At 37.6% G+C, this 22,579-nt stretch overlaps 3 protein-coding genes across 6 annotated transcripts; 2 read left to right on the top strand and 1 right to left on the bottom strand.

Annotated features, from left to right (window-relative positions):
- The first annotated feature begins 248 nt into the window (after positions 1-248).
- pdap1a (pdgfa associated protein 1a) lies at positions 249-3,844 on the top strand. Its single transcript, XM_056771355.1, has 6 exons — positions 249-464; positions 792-874; positions 996-1,064; positions 1,740-1,864; positions 1,952-2,103; positions 2,438-3,844. Exons 1-6 carry the CDS (start codon positions 452-454, stop codon positions 2,470-2,472), a joined length of 477 nt encoding a protein of 158 aa, XP_056627333.1. The 5' UTR covers positions 249-451; the 3' UTR covers positions 2,473-3,844.
- A 1,345-nt stretch (positions 3,845-5,189) lies between these two features.
- On the top strand, positions 5,190-13,406 carry sh3bp1 (SH3-domain binding protein 1). The gene is made up of 18 exons (XM_056771510.1): positions 5,190-5,392; positions 7,229-7,271; positions 7,596-7,700; positions 8,540-8,616; positions 8,782-8,893; positions 8,976-9,052; positions 9,514-9,601; positions 10,063-10,131; positions 10,231-10,321; positions 10,521-10,657; positions 10,818-10,929; positions 11,101-11,182; positions 11,278-11,358; positions 11,534-11,647; positions 11,736-11,833; positions 11,944-12,088; positions 12,192-12,469; positions 12,545-13,406. The coding sequence occupies exons 1-18, from the start codon at positions 5,346-5,348 to the stop codon at positions 12,829-12,831; spliced, it is 2,043 nt and encodes a 680-aa protein (XP_056627488.1). The 5' UTR covers positions 5,190-5,345; the 3' UTR covers positions 12,832-13,406.
- Position 13,407: 1 nt separating this feature from the next.
- Positions 13,408-22,382, bottom strand: cdc42ep1a (CDC42 effector protein (Rho GTPase binding) 1a). Of its 4 annotated transcripts, XM_056771512.1 has the most exons (5): positions 22,231-22,382; positions 18,368-18,432; positions 17,991-18,246; positions 16,088-17,013; positions 13,408-15,103 (listed from the first exon to the last, which is right to left on the bottom strand). In XM_056771512.1, the coding sequence occupies exons 4-5, from the start codon at positions 16,539-16,541 to the stop codon at positions 14,490-14,492; spliced, it is 1,068 nt and encodes a 355-aa protein (XP_056627490.1). In that variant the 5' UTR covers positions 16,542-17,013; positions 17,991-18,246; positions 18,368-18,432; positions 22,231-22,382; the 3' UTR covers positions 13,408-14,489. The 4 variants fall into 4 exon arrangements, with proteins under 4 accessions (XP_056627490.1, XP_056627492.1, XP_056627491.1 ...); XM_056771514.1 differs by having other exon boundaries at positions 16,088-16,893; positions 17,991-18,432; XM_056771513.1 differs by having other exon boundaries at positions 16,088-16,897; positions 17,991-18,432.
- Positions 22,383-22,579: the final 197 nt, after the last annotated feature.

Here is a 22,579-nt window from a genome sequence, read left to right on the forward strand (position 1 = left end):
TTATTCCATATTTGTGAGTGTTTAATATGAATGAAACTGTAAACAACGGAATGCGGTTTATTTCTGTATATTCGAATCTATGTATATGTAAATATAAAATATATGTTGTGATTCATTTGTAAATAAAAAGAAAATGAAACAAGCAAGAAAACATACGCACGTTACAGAACTTTTTATTCGCCAACTGTCTACAACAGTTTCGAATCGTGATTGGTCAAACCAGCTGTCAATTATCAAGAGTGGATCCTGTGACGTCGCTCTAAGGAAGCGGCAAACAGTGCTCTCAACGGGATCGATTTAACTCGACAAGGCTACCTTATATATCAATTTTAAAACTTTCGTTTGAAAGGTCGTAATACAGCAATTAACTATCTGAAGATATATTCAGTTTTAGAACCCAATTTAATATTTTTCTTTGAGATTTCGCCGTCCCAGTTTTAGCGTTATCACAATGCCGCGAGGAGGTGAGTATCGTGGCTTTGGCGCTTTTCTACCTTTATAAACAATCTGCTGTAGTCGTTATCTAACTAAATCACTTTAGTAATGGTTACCTATGACAATTTCTGGCACTTGATGTCGTTTAAGGCATTGTTAATAGGCACAGTCTCTTATAATAATGAAGAGAGATTGGAGAAGCATGTAAACTAGTGCTAGCACGCCATGCAGCCACATGTGATCTCACGGGTTTCTCTGCTGACGTTTAAAGGCCGTAGTCATTGATTTAAATAGTTGCTCCTACGCTGTCAATTTTTAATATGTGTATAACTTGGATCATATACTTCACATCTCAGGTAAAAAGGGCCACAAGGGCCGTGGGAAGCAGTTTAGCAATCCCGAGGAGATTGATCGACAGATGAGAGCTCAGAAAGAATTGGTGAGTGTGCCAGTGCTCGTCATTTGTCAACCCGGTGTAACCGGAGGTGACGTTTCCTGAGCTTCAGTTAGATTGTTGTAAATTTCTTTAATAAAGTGTGATTCTTGTGTCTGGGTTTTAGGAGGAAAACGAGGGAGCCGAAGGGGAAAAATCGTCAGGATCTGAAGAGGAGAGCAGCAGTGATGATGAGGTATGACTAAGGTTTTATTTAAAGCAATAGCTCGCCCAAATATTATAACCTTATAATTTAACATTATCTTATAATTTACTTGCCCTGATCCCATCATATGTGTTTGATTTCATTTATTTGGTTCACAGGTTTATTGGCAATTCCAGCGTTATTGATGTTACCTTTTAAGTCTAAACTTCAAATATAAATTCTCAGAGAATGTAGTAATTATTACCAATATTTTGAATCAAATACATCTTATTTACTAAAGCCCTGTTGATAAAGTCGAGACACAGAAAAATATCAGTCTATGGACAAGTTTTCTATTTTTAGAGAGGGGCTTAAATGCATGGCTATGGAAGGAGAGGGGATGGCTCTTCATAGACCACAAGTAGTTTTAAGTTTACCTATCATGTTCCCATTTATGAAAAATATATGGACTTGTGGATGTGACAATCCTCTAACTGGACTAAACTATGGTTTTAAAACAAAAATGTCTTGGGTATTTAAACCACCAAACATTGACATCTGACAGTGAAAACCTTTGGTCAAAACTTTAGTTTGTCATCTTAAGGTAAACATTTCCATGGAATTGCCAATATTGCCCAGTGCCACTTATGACACTACAAAGGCTTAGTGGAACATGTTAGTTAACTAACTCCTTTGTAATTGTAATGTTTGAATTTTTCCTCAAAGCCACAAAAAAGGAAAGGTGTAGAGGGATTAATTGAAATCGAAAATCCAAATCGGGTCACCCAGAAGAGCAAGAAAGTTGCTGAAGTAGATGTCAGTGAGCCTAAAGAGCTCTCACGTCGGGAAAGGTACATGAAGCGGCATGCGTTATTGGGAACCTTATAGGAATTTGTATTTCTTTGCTGTCTTGGTTAAATGTTTTTATATACGTTTAGGGAGGAGATTGAGAAGCAGAAGGCTAAGGAGCGCTACATGAAGCTACATCTAGAGGGGAAGACAGATCAGGCCAAGGCAGACCTTGCTAGACTGGCCATTATCAAAAAGCAGAGAGAGGATGCAGCACGAAAAAGAGACGAGCTGAGGAAAGGTGAGATGATTTTTCAAATACTTGTTCTGTTGTTGCTTTTAAGTATTTAGCCTTCTGGATCAGTGTTAACCTTTAAGATGAGAAAGTGACTTGATCGTAGGTCTATGTGCTAGAAATGTTTTATCACTCTAAAATAATGTTAATAAATTACCTTATGCTTTACCATCTAAATTGTAAACTTTTTACATTCATGTATTTGGAAAAGTCAGGCCAATAAATAAGAAATTTCCCAAAATGACTTTTAAATAGCTTGCCATACCTATTCATTAACTACATTGGCAATACTACTTTTGGCAATTGTTATTAAGAGTAACTTGTTTTTAATATTTTTCAGATAAAGAAGTACAAGACACGAAATCTAAACGCTAGCCTGACATCCACTCCACATGGCAGGGAATTTCAGGGGGTGTAGGGTGGTGTGGGGTCTAGTTGGTTGGAGGATACAGCTCAGGGGTATCCATACATTTCTCCTTCGGTAGAGGGGGATTTGGATGTTTATAGGAAGTGATCAGGACTAGACGCATGGTGTTGGAGCTTGTTGGGTATCTTATATTTCAGCTTTTCTCACCCCATTCCTCCTCTGACACATTCACTGTGCTCAGATTCTAACGCTGCTGGACGTTATTCTTAATTTCTGCATTTCTGTTATGTTATCATCATTACATTAAATTGAGATATTATGGAAAATTGAGGTAGGCTTATCCATGTTCTGTTCTGATAGGGAGATTGATGCAGCAGGATATGGGTTAATGCAGAACAGTGAAACACTAGCCAGATATTTAGCATTTAGATTATGCCTTTATGTCTATCTTTGTGGCCTCATTTATTTCAGTGAAAACAGCCGTATTGTTCTGCACTTCATGGTAATAGTAGTTTTTTGTTTGTTACTTGTGTAATCGGGGCATGCTTGTTGTAACCTAGCGCTGCAGGTTGCAACTCTAAAATTTTAAGAAATAGTTTACCTTCAAAATGTCTTCATTCACTCGCACTGTTGTCAGATCTGTTTGATTTTCTCCCTTCTGCAAAACATAAAAGATATTTTGAAAAATGTTAGTAACCATAAACCATCGCTTAGCATTGACTTTTTGTTGTATGGACACAAAACCAATACAAGTCAATGGGGCCCAATGGTTTTCTGTTACCAACATTTTTATATCAAATATCTTTTGTGTTCTGCAGAAGAATGTCACACAGGTTTGAAATGACAAGAGGCTGTGTAAATAATGACAGGATTTTAATTTGGAAGGTGAACTATTCCTTTAAATGTTTTTTAAATGCAGAGAACAATGCAAAATAACCTGAAACAATGCATAGTGAAAGGAGTACCAATACACCAGTATTAAATGATCTGCATCACCACACATGACTGAATTCTTGCATGTTCTTTATAAATAACAGGGAAGAGTACTCGCCATGTAATCTCTGTAATGCCCCGTCACTCAGGGGTTTTACATTTGTCTTTTACTAAGATGATTGTTTTTGTCATTACCAGGCCCACTGGTGTGTCCTCACATTGTTTTATGCATTAGCCTGACTTGCCTTTACCATTCAGGAAAGCAATATTAATGCTGATGGTGCAACATTTTCTTTAGCTCTTAAACACAATTATTTACAAACAGTTTTAACATTTGTAAAGCATTCACCAATATTGAAACGATTATTTACATGGGGTGTAATTAGGAAATCGGATGAATTGTTTATTTGAAATTGTTGTATACAAATAAATACATTGATGAATTAATGTTTTCTCTTTGACCTTTAATTGCATACAATTCAAATCATTTTGTTACTTTTTGAAACATTTTCACTTATGGAATCACAATTCTTTGAAATACAGTGAAGTCTGTTTTCTTTTCATCCAAAAGACTGCTGGATTTTGCCCTAAGGTATTGGAAGTGTTCGAGAGAAATAATGCAACATTGGGTATAATTGCAAACAGATTATGTATAACAATCTGTTTATGGTTTATAATGCTTAAGGGACAAATACAATAAAAAACATTTAATGGTGAATGTAAACATTACCATGCTATTCCTACAGTGCTGTTGACAATAACGAGAAAATAAATGGTCACAAGGATTCTAGAAACTTAATGCATTGGGCGACAATATTATCCAGCCATTATGTGTGGTATAGTTCACTGAAATATGAAAATCCTTTCCAAACATGAATGACTTTCTTGCAGAACACGAGATATTTTGAAGAATGTTCATAACTCAACAACACTGAGCAACGGATTTCATTTTATGAAAACAAAACATCCGAGAGGTATCTCAAAATATTATGTTATACAAAGAAAAGAGTCATTTACAGGTTTTTGAACACATGAGGATGAAATACCCATTAAAATGGTTTACGGTTGTTGTTGCCACGGACCCCTGTAGGAGGCGCCATCTACGCTTTTTTGAGCGTTTACACGTCGGTTTCAGTTCATAATCCTCACCACACGGTGTTCCCAAAGCAATTTTGTGAAGACACGCATTAGATAGAAAATTATTTCCCCTTTCACCTCTCACATCCTGATAAATGCACACCCTTATGAAGTACATTTATTTGAATAAATACTGCATAACAGCATGCCAAATGGTTACTTTTGGTACTTTTATTCAATTTATATGCTTTAATGCTGCAGCATTCACAACTAGTTATAAAAACCATCAAGGAAATAACGTGACAATTTTACAAGAAAGGCCCAAATATACAAAATGTGTAGACCTACAGAGCAAAATACCATACAGAAACAGACATTGAAAGGGACCCTTTTAGGTGATCAAGAATGACTGATTCCTTGATAACTTTGATTTAAATAAAAAATCTCATTTTGTAGCAATATTTTATGAATTAGTTAATAATAAAGGTCAATAAGTGTTTGTTTTATTATTTTATTATCGTTAAAGAATTGTGTTTAATAAGCCACAAAAACATCAAATCAGGTTCTGTACTGCACCCTTAAAAAGTTGATCTATTTCAGTTGTCTCTGTGGCCAGAGAAACCGGCATGACTCTCTCAGTGTGATATGAAAATGCCTTTCCTCTCATGCATTTGGTAACTTCCTCTTTCTCTGACTTGATGAGGTGTGTGCACAACAGCCGTCAACTTGAAACGGTTGCTGTAACAAGTCTGAATGACTTGGCTTGTTCGTTCAATTCTGACAGCAATAATCTCCATGAAATGAAACAGCAATCTTTTTGACCTGCTTGTTAACATAAAGGGACTATAAAGACGACAGAATCTTCACAATCATGCTCAAGCAGTTTAACATTTTAAAACAGTTTGGAAATGGGGGGAAGTAAGTACTTTCATGTGTTGATTTTTAGACCATGTTCGTGTTGTTGTATGTTACAGCGTTACAGTACGTGATGTTTCAACTTGTGTTTTAATGAATTCAAAGAATAGGAATATTAAAACATTGTATTCCTAGATTCATACGACTAAACCTTCTGGGCAATGTAGCAATATTTTTATTGATTTCACATTCTGTGGATGTTGCTCAACTGTTTTAGTTTATTGTTGTGTCTCAGCATTTGTGATGTCAGTCTGAAATTAATCGCATGACTTGTTTTTAGTTTGATTCAACTGTTATTACATTGCTACACTGATACCGGTTTCTCTCCTGTTATTTGTTTCAACATGAGGGGAAGTGCTAAGGCCTTTTCACTGCCAAAACAATGTCATACAAAAAATGTGCATCATAGGTTTTTGCATATCTCTTTGATATCTATGGCTCTTGTGTGCATTGTGAATGGCGTTCACACTTCTAATCTAAAAAAGGCCCATATGGCTGTCAAAAGATGCTCGAGAAGAACATTGACAAATGTTTTTCATGATAAAAAAAGCACACAAAATTTTTATGAATTGTTGGTTGTTAAACACGGTTTCAGTACATTAAAATATCATGAATGTTTATACTGTTACATAGCAAATGATGTTAATTTGGAATTGTTTGTTTACACATCTAGTGGGGCAAGTTGTGTCACTGAACAAAAAAAATACATTCTCTTTATCTTTAAGGTAATATGTATGTAATATTGTAATATTATTATTGAGAAGTCACCGACTCTACATCTATTGAATATACAATGTAATTGTCTCAAAGGAAGCTGTGCAAGGACGCAACAAAATTTTAGTTTTGCAACCCACACTGACATGATACGAGGTTAACAGGATATTTATTATTCTTCACCCTTAACACAGAGCAGGGGAGATACACTACCACATTGAACTCTTAATGTGACGTTTGAAGCTAACAACGTAGGCCACATGTGATACAAAGCTTGTCTAACAATACAATACACATTTCGGCTGTGCCATTCAAAATACTGAAAGGCCTTAATCCTTAAATTAATATATTATCTGTGGACTGTAAGAGTGTCAAATAACTTGTGCAATATTATTTAGACTCACATTTGCTCCTACAACAGCTTAGCTGTGACACAAAAAGTGTTTAAATGTTTTTGTGCACTTGGATACTTTTAGAAACGTTGCATTTAGTCAAATCATATACGGTAAATTAAGCTACATGATTTTTAAGCGCATTGGATTGCTATGATAAAGGAGAGAGTACGTCTAGAATTATTTTGAGCTTATGGTCCACTTCCCGTCTACTCGTATCAGTCTATTTTCTGCAGAAGACTGACTCTCTAATTCACGTTTGGCAACATGGTCAAGGTCCTGTTTTCTCACCGACTCACTCAAGATGTCAAGAGAGTTTGTGAATGGAGTGCCATAGTTTTTAATATATTTTTGTCTAATACTTCTTTTCTAATAATAAATCATGGTCAGTGGTCTTGCTCAGGAAGATAAACATTAAAATTATACAAAGACTGCAAATCACAGATCAGATATTAAATCATTTCATTTCATTTGACAATCTACAAATAAAATGCATGTCAAAAACAATGTAGTGTCATATTAAAAAACTTGTTTGAGAAACACTGCGGGTCTCATTAAAGCTCAGAAGAGATATCTTATTAAACCTCAGTAGAGTGAGGCTACTGTGGGAAAAAAAATAAATGTGATAAAGGAATAGAGCATCTAGAGAAAAAGTATTTGTGGATGTAACCCCTTTAGTATAGAGCTATTTTGGTGTGTCATCTTTAACATAATACTTGCTTCTGCTCTGCAGGTCACAAGATGCAACTGATCTTCTATCAGATGATCTGGTTTTGGTAAGTTATTTTCACATTTATACCTGAACACCTCAAATTATGGTCAACCAAAATGACTGTCATCATTTATTCACCCTCATGCTGTCCAAAACCGGTATATGACTCTAACATCAGTGTACACAAAAGAGGATGTTTTGAGAAATCAGGTTTTATGTCTATGCAATGGTGTCATACAGTTATGAAATGACATGAGGGTGAGTAATTGATTCAAAACTATTATTTGGGTGACCAATCATTTTAACTTTATTACCTTTACTAAACAACTACGTATGCCTGCGTAAATCCAATGTCCTGTAACTTAATGTTTAATCTTTTTGCTTCAAGGTGGAACAGCGTGTGGAGCCTGCCAGAAAAGCTGCCCAGATCATCCATAAGAAGCTGGTAGGCTGCCTCCAGAGTCAACAGGGACTGGACCCAGATCGACGAATGGTAAACTCATTTATTAAATCATGAATTCTAAATGTGTTGGGACAGAACACACTATAGATGAGAACTAAGTAACATTCAAGAAGATAAATGAAAGGGTCAAGTTATGAAGTGCTGTGGCAAGGAAGTATCTTTTACATGGAACTTAGGTGGGATTTCTTCCAGTACTGACTGGTTGACAATTATTTTAAAGAAAACAAGTTTGAAATTGCTTGAGAGATTATGGATAGTCACAAAATCTGTCTGAATCTGAGCCGTATGTGTAAGTGTGTGTCTGGAGTTATTGATCTGTAGTGAACAGAAGTGAGATTTGGCTGCTTTTCCGAAGTGCAAAATACACTTTCATTTTCCTTTCACTCCTCGAAATGTACCAATTTCTTTAAATGGATAGTTCACCCCAAAATAAAAACTGCTGTCATCTATTCACCTTCATGTGGTTTATAAAATGTGCATGACAATTCTGTGAAACACACAAAAAAGATGTTTTGAGAAATGGTCCAGTGTTGTTTGGTTATCAACGTTCTTCAACAAATCTTCATTTGGATTCTGCAGAAGAAAGTCATATAGGTTTGGATTGACATTAGAGTGAATAAATGAAATGGTGAACTATCCCCTTTAAGAAGTGTAAATCTAGAAAAATTTGCATCCTTCTTTTTTCAGTTCTCTTCTGTTCGTGTAACATGCATTCATGTTGCATTGTTCTTGTCTTGTTCCGTATCTATAATGTACATGTAAACTAAGAAAATTAACCACCAGAGAAGTGGAAGTATCAAAAAAATACCATATAGGAGTTTATAATTATCATAACTGACTTTTGAATTTATAGTTTTCTTTCTTTTCAGAAAAAGTTACCTCTCATGATGCTTTCTGTCAGTATGGCTGAGAGCTTTAAAGATTTTGATGGTGAATCCTCTATTAGGCAAGTATTCCCGTACTCTTAAGTCATTTTAGTTTGTGAAAAACTTTACACCAGCAAGAAATGAAGGCACAGTATAGCACAGATACATTGGAAATAAAACCATCATGTTCTGTAAATAAAAAGATCAAGTTTCTGAACACACCCTTGTGTTTTGCCTTCCTGCAGAAAAGTTCTAGAAATGTGCTGTTTTATGCAAAATTTTCTGGCACGGACTTTGGCTGACTTTGAGATGAAGTTGGAGAAGGAGGTTTTAGTGCCTCTTAATAAGCTCAGTGAGGTACAGTTTAAATTCCTACTAAACAGAACATATGAACTGAAACACTCTCTGTTAATGGTCTTTATCACTGTTGTCTATTCAGGAAGACCTGCCAGAAATCTTGAAAAACAAGAAACAGTTTGCTAAACTTACGACAGACTGGAATAATGCACGTGGCAGGTGAATATTTTATCCGTATTACATGACCAGACAATAAGTCAAATTCTATGTTTATCATCCACTGTAAAAATGTCCAGTAAAGAAAACGAAAAATATCTGGCAGCTGGGTTGCAGGAAACATTCCGTAAAATATTTCCAGTAAAATAACATGTTTTTCCCAGTTTTTCTTGTAAATTTACAGTGTTTTATTCAGTAAATTGATGGTTTTTGAAATAAAAAAATAGTGTAGATAAACCTAAAATAAAACATAGCAGAAACATACCGTAAAAATAAAACAATTGCATGTTTTCCTGTTTTCTTATAAATTTCCTGTATTTTCTGTCATTTTACAGTTTTTGACCATATTTAAAAAAAATTGTAAATCTGTTAATAAAACAGAAAACCTTCGTAATAATACAGATTCTTATGACATTACGTAAAACTCTGTACAAATGTTTTTACCCGTGCCCTTTCATTTTTAGATCTCAAGCCAGCACAGGTCCACAGGCCAAACAGGACGGTCTCAGAGAAGATGTAGAGGAGGCCTGGAGAAGACTGGAGTCTATCAAGGTTAACAAAGCGTTCTTAAACCTTGTTACTGCAGAGATATTTTTCAGCAAAGTTGACTTATTTATCAGTCGTTTTCACCAAACCAGAACAATGAAACTTAATTACATCTTTCTGATTTAGACTACCTTTTTTAAAGGTATATTTACTAGATTGCAAAATGATTTTTAAGTTTTAGGGTAGTGTCTAGTAACTGCAAATGTTTTGACACATTGGGACAATGTGCTAATAAAGATGACAAGGATTAAAATCTGTCTCAAATGATTTCCAAATGGCAACATAATGTGCTATTTTATAGTATCCATACACTGCATCAGGTATGCATTGATGTATTGTAAAAATTACGTCTAAACAAATCTTTATTTAATTTTACTATGAAAATGATAAGGTTATATTTTACATGAAACCAATTTTTTTATGAAATATACTGGATAATAAACATTAAAATAGTTTTTTTCTTCCAGGATCAGTATTCTGCAGACCTTTACCATTTTGCTACTAAAGAGGATGAGTATGCCAGCTACTTCATTCGCGTGAGTTTCTATACTCCACACAGACGTATCTCAACAGACCTCAAACCGTTTATCTCAAGAAAAGACAAACAAATCTTAACCTCTCAAATTTTCTTACAGCTGCTGGAGCTACAAGCTGAATATCACAAGGCCTCTTGTGAATTTTTGGAGAGAAACATATCTGAATTGAAAGAGAGCCACAGCTACACAGGTAAGCAGAGGACAAAGCGTGTCATCCAAACACCTAACCATCTATACATAGCCTACAATATTATCATACAGTATGTGTAGTATTAACACAATATATCCTCATTCATGGTTTTTAATATTATGGTTATTGTCAATACTAGTATAATGTGACACCCATAGCAGCATTGCAATGAAGTGTTTGTTTGTTTATTTAAACACAGAACCTCAAGTGACTTTATCTGAAAAAAGGGTATTTGGAGAACCTCTGCTGTCACATCTTCAGAATTGTGATCAAAAGATCGCTGTACCAATTGAGGAGTGCGTGAGCATGCTAATGCGTACAGGACTCAGAGAAGAGGTACATGTATGGTTTTAGCTTCCCACACACGCGTATTTAACTCAGTTGACCTCAAACACACATCCGCACCCACTCGCACGACTACACACCCACATTACTGCATGGCCTTTATTTCATATTTTACTCTCACTATCTCTCTTAAAAACTCACACACCTCTAGGGGTTGTTCAGGCTAGCAGCTGGTGCATCTATTGTGAAAAAACTGAAGAACTGTCTGGAAGCAGGGACGGTCGACCAAAATGAGTTTAGCTCCGACCCTCATGCAGTAGCAGGTGGCACTTCACTTCATTCATTTGCTTTTCCATGTTTGTGATTTATTAGTTTATTATTCAATTACAATAAAATGACAACTGGACCAGTGCATGAAGAGCATTAGAGGTTACAAGAATGTAGTTGCAAGTGTGGTGAGGTGACGAAACAAACTGTTCTGCTTTCTTTTGCAGGGGCTTTTAAATGTTATTTGAGAGAGTTACCTGAGCCGCTCATGACATTTGAACTTTATAATGACTGGTTCAGGGCCGCAGCGTAAGTTTGTAGTTTATGTGTTCTTTTTTTAAGAGATACAAGTAAAAAACTGAGATTAAACTATTAATTGTCTTGATCATTTTTGTTGTTGTTAGAGAAAAAGAGCCAGAGGAAAAACTTAATCTGCTGCGGGAGACGTTGCAAAAGCTTCCCACAGAAAACTATAACAACCTCAGGTATAGTGTATATCTTACTCATTTTGATCTTGCCATACAAATGTACGATCTGTTCAATGTACTACGGGTGTCAAACGTAATCGTTTGCAAAAGAACTAAACGCATTTGTTAATACAGAAATAGTCGTTATCCCGTGGCACTCTATTTACCAAAACCTTCTCTCACTCTCTGTCAGATACCTTGTGCAGTTTCTGTCACACTTGTCCGAATATCAAGCAGTGAATAAGATGACACCTAGTAACATTGCAATAGTGTTAGGGCCTAATCTACTGTGGCCCCGCTGTGAAGGGTCAGTGTAACCACAATTTTCTCAATTGCAATATGACCTGGATTACTCAATTTTGCTACTAATCTCCTTAGATTTTTTTCTATTTTAGAGAAACTTCATTGCTAGACATGGCGTCTGCCTCTTCTGTGCAAGTGGTGACTATCATAGAGCCTCTTATTCAGAATTGCAAGAGCCTCTTCCCTGAAGGTACTGAAACAATGCTGATTGGTCAATTGCTGTGTGTTTTCATGACAAAGCACAGCAATAGCAGTCCCTCCTCCTCAACCACCCCAGACACTTAACAATTTGTTTTTCAGATGCAGATTTTCAGATCCCAGAGCCAATTTCAAGCTCAGTTTTGCAAGACATAATTCCAGCATCGTCTCATAGGATTCTTTCAGATAGCGTCTCTACACCTTCCCCCTCTCTGTCCAACCGAGCTTCCCTCGTAAAAACAGACAGGTACCGAATGTTCTTCTGTGGTTTACAAATCACCAACCAAACCAAATAAAACCAAAATAAAATTGGAATGTCTTATTTTTAAAGCCTCATTTTCTTATTTCAGCTCGGCCTCATTTGATGACTTTGGTTTGACGCAAGCTGTCAAACCTTCTCAGATGAACCGTGATGCTGTTTTTTGGGAGAACAACAATTCTAATCCAGTCGCTCAGATATCTCTGCAAAATTACAACCCTTCTCCGGTCCCCCGGTACGCTGCAGCACCTGCCCCGCCCAATAACCAATCCCACGCCAGGACACAGAGCTCCACCCAATCAGAGGGCACCCAGGACCCTCCAGCTCCGTCTAAGGAGCCTGTGTTGAAGATCACAACTCCTTACAAACGTAAGTTGCTGTTTATAGATTTTTAAAAGCTTTCTCAAGGAAAGCTACATTTTACATCCCTACTTTTAATTACAGCAAGGAGGTCCTTCGTTCAGCAAAAGCCACAAAACCCCAGTAAAGGTCCTCTTGTGAACCAGACGGGAGCTTTCCCATCAAACCAAAACAGAGTTTTCCCCGTTCCTCTCCCCCGAGTCTCTGAGATACAACCGCTGCCTTCAGTCAAGCCCGAAACCACCCAAACTTCACTGCCCATGTTGCCTGAGGCTGGATCACAAAAGAAACCGCAAGGCAGAAGACCCAAAGTCCCTCCTCCTCAACCACCCCAGGCACTTAACAAGCAGCTTTCCTTTCCAGCTCAGTAAGTCTTAAAAAGGAAAGTTAACAACTGAAAACTGAACTTATAAAACCCACTGCTTTGATCAATTAAGCTCAATCTTGTAACAGTTTATATTGGATTCTGTGTCATCAGGTGCAGTATTTACTGGCTTATGCTTTCAACTGTGCAGTCTTTTTTTAACACTGATCTTCATCTGGTGTTTGATGATCTGGTTTTGTAAAGGCTGACAGATAAAAATACACAACAGAGAAACTTTATGCTTGCTATTTATGTACGCGGCTTAGCAAGTTCACACTTTTCAACAAAAACGTTTCAGAGCTGACATTGTTTAATGAAAACGTTTAATGAAAATGGTAACATACATTGCTATGTTGTAAAAATGTTGTGCAAAACCGCACATACGTACAGCTTGTACATATATCGTGTGATTAAGGGAATGGAGATTTCAACATGACAAAAATTTGAACAAAATGAATATTCATATTTAATCATATTTTCATATTACATTGACAAACGCTGGTGTGGGTCAAAAAATATTCATAAATATAATGTTGATCCGAAGATATTTATCGTTCAATAAAAGAAATGATGACACTGACAGTCATTTTTGTCTTTTTTTAGTTACAGTTTTTGCATCGCACTGACCTGCGGCTTTGTCTCGTACAGACGAATGTTTCTCAGGAAATGACATGGGTGAATAAAAATAAAACTGCCACAAAAATTCATCCACAATGGGAACCCTGATAGCACGTATTCATCTTTGAAACGTCTATTTGATGCATGTGTTTACAAATGTAGTGTCTTTAATACATCTCTGAGATGTTTCCCAACAGATATTATGAACATGTAAGATGTGTACGATTTTTCTAAAACGTTTATCAGATGTTTTTACACAGCAGATGCTTTCCAGATTTACAGAGATTTAGCAAACATCTTACAGATGTACATGTGTTATCAGGGAATTTGTGCTTTTAAATCTACATGACTGTAAAATGTTTTAATTCTGTGTCGCAGCTAAAGTGGTTTGCATAGTAGATATAAGTTGGCTAGCAGAGATATACTTCCGTTCATACTTTTACATAATATTACTGTACACTACATAGAAAAAAAGGTTTACTTGAAATCTAAATATCGCAAGTTCTGAGTATCTAAGTGGCATAAAGTTGCCATTTCATAGCTATTGTTTAGCAACATTGCCTCTATTATGTATTACAAAGTAACCATAACAGGTCGTATGTGGCTGGATCAAAGCTAATGTTTTAGGTAATGAGATCAGAGAGAGTTTGGCTTGCCAGACTTATCTTTTTGGTTGGCATGTTTTATGCATCCCTGCACAGTATATTGAGTTTTTTATTTTGCTTTTTCCAAGGTCAGGGCTGAAATTGGCAAAAAAAATTAAGGCCCTCCCCTTGGAAGCATTATATCAAAAGTTCTTTATAGATCCATTACACCTGAAACCAAAATCCATTTCACAAACATCCGACGACGTTTTGGTAATGTTTCAACTAGGAATAGACACATCACCACATGGCATTTGTAGCATGAAAGCAAATCCATCCTGATGCATTCAGTACAGGGCCTACAAACCTGTCAATCATCAAAATCCAGCTTTCATTTTACCCATTACAAAGCTTATTAAAACTACTTGTGATTTGATGTTTTCTTTTGAGCCTTCTCATACTGTTAGACTTTGATCTCCTCCTCCTCATCAGGATAGTTGTAGGGTCTCCTGTGAGAACTGTTGGCATCTGCATTTCTCAGTCCTCCTCCGTAATGACGTGCCAGCACATCTGCAGCCCTCTGGAAATGCTCTGGCTCCATGCCGTGATCCTCAACAGCGTCAGAGAACATCACATCTCCCACCTTGGATTTTTTCGGCGACTCGCCATTTACAAAGTCCAAATGTTTCCACTCTCCTCCGTACAACCGCGTCCTTCCGTCACTGTCTTCTCTGAGGAGGGAGTCCACCAAGGATGTGGTCGCATCCGAGTCGACATCATCATCAGTCGAACCTAATGCGGGCTCACACGTGGTTTCACTGAAGGAAATGCTTTTTTCACACACAGGGCTGTCAATCATGGCGAAAACCTCGGACATGAGGGAAGGGCCCAGATCGAATGTGAAAGAGTTCATGGAGTCCGAGGGACTGACGGAGTCTGAGCAGGGTAAACAGGAGATACCCGTGTCGGTGAGGGAGCCTCTGTGGATTTCAGGAGGGCATGATGGGGGAAAGCTGCCCTGGGATTGACGCTCGGTGCGCGACAGCCTCGGCAAAGTGACGAAACCAGACTCCAAACCTGCAAAAACATAAGCATTTGTTGTGAGAACTGCAGATCTCTCTGCATCCAGAAGATGGCAGCGACCCACAGATTGAAGCATAAACAACGCGAGCAGAAACCCATTTATGCCATGTGGTAAGATGCAGAGTCCTGTCCATATAGAGCTCTGTAACAGTGAAGACTTGGCACAGTAAAAGCCGAGATGACTAATTACAGAAAAACTGTAAATGTTTACGAATAGCCTACAGAAACACACTTTATGGTATTGAAAACAGGACTAGAAATTAGCATTCGTGTTTGGCAAAAATACCTCATAGTTCCTGGTCAGAACAATATAAATGTTCAGCTTGAGGGGACGATTGATTAACTTTAAGCAAAAGTTTAATTTTGGTAACAACTATTTCTTGCACTAATAAATAAACTCTGCATGTGTGGTTAAGGAAGATTTGAAACTAGACTAACAACTTAAACTAATAGGAAATTTTATTGAGCCCTAAGGTCACGATATTCAGGAGTTGTTTAGATGTGTATGAGTCTGCGGGGGTTGTGCTTTGAACAGGCCGTCCTGTCAAGCAACCAGTGAGGCATGTTTAAAGAATTTCCTAAGGGTGAGGCATAGGAATTCAGACACAGACCGCTGAACTTTGATGCCAGGTCTTGTGTGGTAAAAAGGAGTCTGGGATTGGCACAGGTGTTCAGATAGTTTATCACTTCTTATGTTTGATCTGCCTAAATTGTAGGTTAGCGGGACAGAGGTGAAAAGTCAATACCCTTGACCGCTAAAGTTCGGGGAACACATTTACGTTTTGTTAAAGGTCCAGTGTCTAATTTGTTTGGAAGATCTATTGACAAACACAATATAATATATATAACTATATCTTAAGAAGTGCTTTAAGACCTTGCATAATAGCGTTATGTTTTTATTACCTTACAATGAGCTATTTCTATCTACATACACCCAATCTGTAAGTGCAAAAACAAATCGTTGACTGATGGACTCACCGTACATGTAAGTAGAATTTTCTGGTGTCTTGGGTGTACTAGGAAAAAGCACTTTCACAGGACAACCATTGGGCGAGTCCACATCCAGACGGGGCAGAGAGATAGCATTTTTTATGATGGGAGAAATTGGTGGAGGCGGGGGCGAAAGGTCCTTGTAGCCACCGTGGGGCCTGTCTGGGGTCCTGCGGACATGGCGAAGAGTTCGGGAGAAGAATCCCTCATTCTTCTCTGAAGTTGAGGAAGAGTCTCCATCTGTGTTGTTTCCTGCTCCGCCGTGGTTGCTGAGGAATGAAGTGTCGCCAAAAACATCCCCTCCGCGCCCAACGTGCATGGTATGACGGAAGTCTCCCAGCGGTGGGCTTATCATGTCCAGGGTGAGGTCACCTTTAAAGCGACGCTTTCCTGAGGAGTGGGATACAAGGCCCTTCAGGCCAGAGAGTTTTCCCAAATTCATGACTTCTCTGGATTGAAATATTTCCTTGGCTGATAAAAAATGAAAAAATGCACAACCCAAAACGTAGATTGAAAACGATGAGATGTATGTACCCTTGAAGCCTCAAATGTGAATCAAGTCTCCAAAAGAACAGAAGTTTTAAAAGCTCCAGCTGAGTGGAAAGTGTCTTAGTACTGTTTTTCAAAAAGAAGACAGATGCAGCTATGTCCCGTTTTTGTCTTTGGTGTTAGTTCATATCCAGAAAGATTCAGTGACGATAAATGTGAGCTGAAAATATGCATGACTTCAATTCCTGAAAACCTCTGCTGCGTATGTGGTCAAAAATTCTGGGCTTCACAGTTGTTCTGGGTTTCTGGCTTGGAAAATATAAGTTCAGAAATAAATTCAGCTCAGGCTGCAGATATTGCTGTGGTTTAGGTCTGTAACCATGCACTTCTCTTTCAGTATGGTCCAAAGAGGGCTCCTACATACTCTAAAAGATTACATATTAACAAAATAAACTTTTTTTCCTTGAAAGAAACACATCACATGAGCATCATTGATTAATAGGAAAATAATAGGTTTGCGCATTCCCTTCTACATTTCGTTACACTGTACTTGTATATGTGTAATGACAATAAAGTTGAATCTAATCTAATCTAATCTAATAAATACTATAGTAATTTTTTGTTTTGTTTTGATTCCCACATTCTTCAAAATATCTTCTTTAGAATAGAAATGTATACATTTTTGGGAAAACTTGAGCGTAAGTAAATGATCCCTCAATTTTCAATTTTGATTGAACTATCCCTTATATATTTCCATGCTGAATATCCTGGAGTATTGTGACCGAGTTTAATGCCCTTTAAATGTCTTAATTCAGACTACTTTGACTTCTCAGTCATTCACTTTAGACTGTGGCATAAATGAATTTATAAAATCTCAGTATTGTGGTCATTTACCTGACGGACAATTTGTTACTAAAAGCATCTTTTGAAGTAACTTCTCCAGTCTTGTTCTCAAAGCGACAGTAAAAAACTTCTTCCTCATATTTCTAAAGTTGATAGCTAACTATGAAGAATGGTATTAACTGGTTAAATTCATTAAGTAAATGAAGAAATCTGATTGTTAACTATATGGGTAATCTGAGTTACTGATTTCCTAATTATTTCATTTCTGATTTATAATGCCTGTCATATAATATATATATATATATTTTATTTTGCATTTAAGTATGACTGCAGTCAAAGTCCTGAGCATCCTTGTACAGGAGTCATATGTCTTATTCCATTAATCCACAGTTCTGCTCTGGCTTTGTTGTAGATTTTATGCTATATTGCCATTAAAGACACACTCACTGTCTGATAAACATTTTGATAAAAACATTCAGTCAAAAAGACCCAAAGACACTGCCTTATCTTTCAATGTTTCCATTTACTATTAAAAACATATGAAGGAGTGGCAACATACCTGGCTAAGTCCTATTGTCTCACGACTTTGTGCTTTCCTCATCCAAATTCATTCAGTCACCTCTAGCCTGCACCCTGCTGGTGTGTGAGACTGACTTAATCCAGGACACTGCAGGCAGCCCGGCCACTTTATCCATGCTGGAAAGAGACTCTCCTCATTTCCTTCCGACTAGCCTCCGCTCCTGTTCCTTTGTTTTGATAGACAAGACAATCCCGCAGCCAGCTCCACAGGATTCTCCCAGGGGAGGCACAGGAGTCTTTAAAAGGCAACAAATTAAATGTAATAATCTGGATAATAGTATGTCTTGAGAGAAGCTCCTTCAGTATTGGTCATGTCCAGAATTAGCCCCTGATCCTTCTCCCCAAATCCCCTCCTACCCCGTTGCCTTTAGTCCACTCAGCCGTCCTGGTTCGATGGGTTTCTTGTAAAATTAACAGATATCCTGTGTAAAACACAGAGACAGGTGGATGTGTAGCACAGATCAAGATAAAAAGCAAGTGGGGTCCCATAACCTGAGACCACGTAAAATGTTTGTGTTTTGCATTTGTTGAATTTTGAATGTTACATTTTTAATATCAGTATAGAAATTACACATTGGACCTTTTATCCCTGGTTTTCCCAAGTGGTCTCAGAATCTTGGACTCCACTGTACAGTTATTGATACAGTATTCAAATATTATTGTCAATGTAGTAGACTTTTGGACATATGTGTTTGACATAACCCAGTGCTTACATTGACATTTAGCAGACCTGCTGTTGCTTCCTGACATGAAAATAGCCATAGACAAAGCCACAAGATCTTAAAACTCTTGCGACTCTTGCTATTAACGGCAAACATTTCAAATATGTCTGTGCAAATGCACTGCTTGAATAAAGTTGTTGTGCATGTCAATACTGTAAAGCACAGTCAAATAGAAACCGTGTGTGTGTGATAAATAGAAGCCCGGCTGAAATATCTCTGGACTGTGACTATATTACAGACATTGAATACAGTACCCGCATCCCAGATTGAAAACACGTTTTGGAAACACCCTGTATGTGGGTATATGTTAGAAATCTGTCCGATCTCTCTAATGGCATTTGGCTTTCGCAAACCTCTATTGCAGATTTATGGTGTTAATAAATAAGTGTTGAGTACCATAACCATCTCTGTAGTTTCAAAAAGTACTCCTAACCTATTTTATCTTCTCTCTGTGCTATTTCATGGTCAGTTTGGCTACACTAATTTATAACCCAGTTAACTAAGTGGACAAACATTCAAGATAAGGCCTCATTTTTCTCTTTCACCCAATGACCTCCGCTCCTTTCTGGGCTCCAACTTGATATGAAGACGAAAAGGACAGCCTATAGCACTAAATCACAAATAATGGCTTTATCAGAAGAGCATATTTTCATGCTCAATGCTTTGACCTCAGTGACTGTCTGGCAGAATGGATCCATGATGGAATATGCCCCAAATGGAAACCCAATCTTAGTGGTTTTATATGTGAAGAACAACTGCTGAAGGAGCCAAATGTCTGTCATTGCTGGAATGTGAGTCTGCAGTTACTGCTACATCTACATAGTTGACCTAGTTGAAATTGACTTTTTGTTATACATCAAACTGACCAAAAAAGCCAAATAATAGACAAATAAGAAAGAATATATTTTAGTGAACTATATTTTATCCCAGTTATGAGCAACATAGACCGCACATATGAATAATATTCATAGGAATTTGGGAACAAATGATCAACATTAGATACTTAGATAATAGATGTTAAAAAATCAGTGCCTGCACTGTTTCCCAACCCACCCACCTTAAGGCCAAATTATAGTCGTGCGTAGGACCTACGCTGTAGCTTACGCTGAGCCGTGTGCCCTTAGCGTACCCTACGCGCACCTCTCCAAAAATCTGACCCTACTTCTAACTCTAAAAGGAGCAAGTATGGTCTGTCCATCCGCGTCCTTGCGCCGCCTACATGATGTGATTTTCTTCATCAGGAGGGTCCGCGGTGGTCTGCACACCCCATCCGTGCACAGCCCATTCTTTGAGACCACGCGGACGTGACGCGTTCAACATTGCATTTGCGAGAAAAGTGCACTAGTCCACTAGGAGTCAATACACGCACAAAAACAACGATACCAAACCAACGCGCTGAAACCAAGAACAATAAGCTAAGAAGTATATCCTTCTCCATGCTGTTTGGTTGTTGTTTTTTGTTTTCTTGCTGTTTGATCGGATTGTTTGCAATGGCGAATGACTTCCTCAATCAATAATTTGCAGTGGGTCTGTGAATGACGCGACTCAGCAACTGCCGTCTGGCGGTCTGGTAGAGCACAGATACTAATTTGTAATGCACATGTGTCGAACTCTGACGTCCACGCTTAATCCGTGATGACTATGCTCAAGAAGCTGTGCCTGTGCGGACGTGTTTGTGCGAGAGACGCACACGAAAAGTCGAGTATACCCACTCCTATAGTGAGACCCTGGGGTGAGCTGCAGGCCATTTGCCCACCCTTTATCCCAACCACCGCCAGGGCACTATTCTACATTATATCTAAAAGCACACTAAACTATGAGCAGGTAGATGTTAATCCCACCCAGAGTTAATCTGCGATCACACTTGATTTTTGATTGCATTGACTTCCATTCATACGCATGCGTAGCATGTTCAAGTTTGGTGAACTCTGACCTGTGAATTCATGTCAAGTCTTGAATGCGTGAGACCAATAGAAAATCAAAACGTGACCTCATGGTACAGAAATCTAAGAAATGCAGGAATCACTCCAGCGAGTGTGGCCGTGCCATTAGGAGACAAGTTAATCTAATGCTTAGCAGTTTGGGTCGAGTGACAAATCTTGGGGTGGATTCGCTTTCAAAAAGTTATCTATAAGGTTCTTCTTTGTGCGTTATTTGTTTTTTTAAATATATTATCTCTATCGTTATTCAACAAAAAAATTAACATCTACTTCGTATCTTCTATCTTTACAACTCTGCTAATGAAACATTTTTTTTAAATATCTAACAAGTATTTGCCATAAGATTTAGGCTACTAGTGTTTCTCTATCACTTTGAGTACTTCGATCTGGGGTGAGATTTGTCATTTTGAGCCGCCTTCCCATAAAATGACCAAATCCAGAGAAGAAAGCTGTGCTTTTTATAGCCTGAGAGAGCTCTTTGTGATGTCATCAGAAAGAAACTCTGCCATGGAGCCGCTAATGTGCAAAATAAAGAACTGGACTGCCCATGACGTCATTCTATTGAATCCACCCCGCTGTTATGTTGCTATTCCCAAACACTGTTTAATTTTACATTTACATTTACATTTAGGCATTTGGCAGACGCTTTTATCCAAAGTGACTTACATTGCTTTATCCTATACATTTTACATAGGTATTTGCAATCCCCTGGGCTCGAACCCACAACCTTGCGTTGTTAACGGAATGCTCTTAACACTGAGCTACAGGAAAGCAAATCAAAAAGTTTAATAAAAGCAAATTATGATTTCAATGAGAAGACCATTTTTTATATTTGAAATCTCACGGTTGTGCGTTCTTTCAACGCAAACATAAGCAATAAAAGGGTTAATTACTTAAAGTTGTGATTTGAGAAACTGAGTGGTTACATTCATCTTCATTACATTAGCAGAACCATAGGAATAATAAAAACCGATGTATTAAATGACAGTGTTCATTCTGAAATCTGTTCAATCTTACTGTATTTTTTTTTTTTTATATTGCTTGTTTGCACTAAACAGTTCATTGATTTATTTGATCACTGTTGAACTTTGGAATTTGCTCAAATGCCCAGCCGACTTTTGTGTTTTATAAACTTAACTGACTTGGTATAAATTAAAACATTAAAGTAGAAGGAGTGCCCAAAGGGAGAAACTTTTCCTGGTTTGTTACCAATCCAGTGATTCATGTCCATGTGAAAAAACATTTTCAAGTATACAATTAACTCAATTAATCTATTCTGACAGGAGTCTAAATCATCAACTGTCCGTCATAACTGTAAGTGGGGTTACAGTGGCGCATGCACGCATACTTATACTTATGCCGCACCGTCAATCACACAATAATTCACGAATCCATATGTTAAAGACTACAGTTTCTTCAAATGAACACCGACTCTACTGCTAAACCATTCACTAGTACCAACGGAACAAACTTAAACTTCACTTGTGTGTTCCCAAAAATGAATGTGACAAAAATAATCTATGGCCAATGTGACAGAACTCAAAACTAAACAACTCACCTCGCAGCCTTTTAGGTTAATCACGCTCCAAAACGCGATAAATAATATTTATCCCCACAAGCGATATGATCCTGCTTACATTCTGTCAGACGACTTTTAGAGAGTTTTCCCGGTGAGAACTAGCGGTCAGTATGAGCTGCTGCTGGAAGAACGTCTCGACTGAAGGAGTGTGTGGGCGGGCATTTCCAGCTGGAAAATATCTCATTTATCCAGTGTGTCTAAAAACGACGACTTCATAAACGACGAGGTCAAGAAAGATATTAAATATTTAAATATGTGAAATTTAACTGGCGCTATATACATATAAAATTAATTATGCGGGAAACTTAAATAGGCTACTTTTATCAAC

The sequence above is a fragment of the Triplophysa dalaica genome, chromosome 17, assembly GCF_015846415.1.
Source record: "Triplophysa dalaica isolate WHDGS20190420 chromosome 17, ASM1584641v1, whole genome shotgun sequence".
Lineage (NCBI taxonomy): Eukaryota > Metazoa > Chordata > Actinopteri > Cypriniformes > Nemacheilidae > Triplophysa > Triplophysa dalaica.

Excerpts from the sequence above, each read along its gene's own strand:
- pdap1a (XM_056771355.1), top strand. Across the intron at positions 1,065-1,739 it reads AGAGCAGCAGTGATGATGAG|CCACAAAAAAGGAAAGGTGT; the intron begins GTATGACTAAGG and ends TTTTCCTCAAAG. Across the intron at positions 1,865-1,951 it reads GAGCTCTCACGTCGGGAAAG|GGAGGAGATTGAGAAGCAGA; the intron begins GTACATGAAGCG and ends ATATACGTTTAG.
- sh3bp1 (XM_056771510.1), top strand. The coding sequence starts at position 5,346 with ATGCTCAAGCAGTTTAACATTTTAAAACAGTTTGGAAATGGGGGGAA. Across the intron at positions 8,894-8,975 it reads CTCTTAATAAGCTCAGTGAG|GAAGACCTGCCAGAAATCTT; the intron begins GTACAGTTTAAA and ends TTGTCTATTCAG. Across the intron at positions 12,089-12,191 it reads TCCCTCGTAAAAACAGACAG|CTCGGCCTCATTTGATGACT; the intron begins GTACCGAATGTT and ends TTCTTATTTCAG.
- cdc42ep1a (XM_056771512.1), bottom strand. The coding sequence starts at position 16,541 with ATGAATTTGGGAAAACTCTCTGGCCTGAAGGGCCTTGTATCCCACTCC. Across the intron at positions 15,104-16,087 it reads AAATTCTACTTACATGTACG|GTTTGGAGTCTGGTTTCGTC; the intron begins GTGAGTCCATCA and ends ATGTTTTTGCAG.